The sequence below is a fragment of the Halyomorpha halys genome, unplaced genomic scaffold, assembly GCF_000696795.3.
Source record: "Halyomorpha halys isolate HHAL.00 unplaced genomic scaffold, Hhal_1.1 Scaffold201.1, whole genome shotgun sequence".
Classification (NCBI taxonomy): Eukaryota; Metazoa; Arthropoda; class Insecta; order Hemiptera; family Pentatomidae; genus Halyomorpha; species Halyomorpha halys.
Window position 1 is genome coordinate 590,207 of NW_027111296.1, and position 1,527 is coordinate 591,733.

General features: G+C 28.9%; 1 protein-coding gene across 1 annotated transcript in view; it reads left to right on the forward strand.

Moving 5' to 3' along the window:
* mRpL9 (mitochondrial ribosomal protein L9) overlaps positions 1–855 on the forward strand; it is a 12,440-nt gene extending 11,585 nt beyond the window's left edge. The window contains exon 5 of the mRNA XM_014418578.3: positions 457–855. Coding sequence (XP_014274064.1) covers positions 457–651 — 195 coding nt within the window. The 3' untranslated portion in view covers positions 652–855. The remainder of the gene's footprint in view (positions 1–456) is intronic.
* The last annotated feature ends 672 nt before the right edge of the window (positions 856–1,527 follow it).

Below are 1,527 nucleotides of genomic sequence, written 5' to 3' on the forward strand. Positions count from 1 at the left end.
TAAATATTTAAGGATTAAACAATTTATTAATCATATTTCCAGATCAAGTGACTTATAAAAGGAAGAGAGAAATATTAAGTTTATTTTTTAATGAAATTTTCTCACTGTCATATGAAACTTCTAAAATTGATTAATTTTTCATTCTATAAAGTAATTGATTAAACGTTTTGAGTTTAGCAGGAATCTCTGCCTATAACTCTCTGATGAAGACCTGAAAATCAGGTCGAAACGTCGACACAAATAAATAATTTGTTTGTTTATTTGTGTTTTTCTGCTGACCGCACCCCCCCCAACCATCTTCTCCCCTTATATATCTACGGTCAACTATCTTCACACCATAATTGATTAAATAATCTGCAATTTAGAGAATGTATATCTATTATATTGAATTATATAGAATGTATACCTATTGAATTGAATTATATATTATATTTGAATGTACTTTTTTTTTTTCAGATAAATAATAAAGAAAAGGCTACTGTTAGGTGTAGACTTCATCACTGGAGTACAAATATTGCCGACAGAGTGCCTTTTGTTGAAAATCCATGGGCTTTACCACAAGAAGCCATTTTTCCTGAAGACCAAGAACTGATTAGTCGACTACCAATTCCTAAATTTAAACGTATTAATACATCTAATATTAATGTGTGAAAATTAAATTGAGCTATTATGAAGTGTATATATGTTACTTTACCCATAATTTGCTTTAAATATATAAATAATTACATTTTTATATCAGATCATTTTATATGTTTATCTTAATTTATAGTTCAAAGTCTTATATGTTTTGAAGTTTCAACTGTAGTATATTCATTAGATATGGATGGAACAATACAATTTTTGGTTGGATTTTAATTAATTTTTATTTATGAAGTCCTAATCTTCTGTTCTAGTAGAAACAAAAAAATTGTTTTCTAACAAGAAAATTATACTGTTTCAGTTACAGATATTTATCTTACAATAATCAAAGACTATTCCTATTATGTTTCATATTTTACTAGTTCTTTAATCTAAGACAGGTGTAGCTGTATGTATTCTCCTCACAACTATCAAAAGCTTACTATAGCTCATCGTTTTTGTCACTTCTTCTCTACCTTGGCATTGAAATTAAATCTGAAATTAAGATCCAGAAAAAAATAATGAGTGGAAATATAGCATACTATGAGCTTGTGAACTTGATGAAATCAACTTTTCTCTCTAAATACAATTACCTCTAAACAAATCACTCATTAGGTCCGTAGTTTGTTATAGTGCTGAAGCATGGACACTTAAAAATACAGAACAACAGGCTATTATAGTCTTTGACCAGAAGATTATGAGACACATTTTTGGCCTAATTTCTGAATAAGGCATCTGGCACATTAGGAATAATAATGAATTAAACAATCTAAATAGACATGAAGTTATTGTTCAATGTATCAACTTTAGAATGGCTTGGACATGTCTAAACCTTAACTGCCTACTGAAAGAAGGCCACTAGAAAAACTTTTTTGGAAAGAGAATGAGAGGAGGCCCTAAGATAACCTG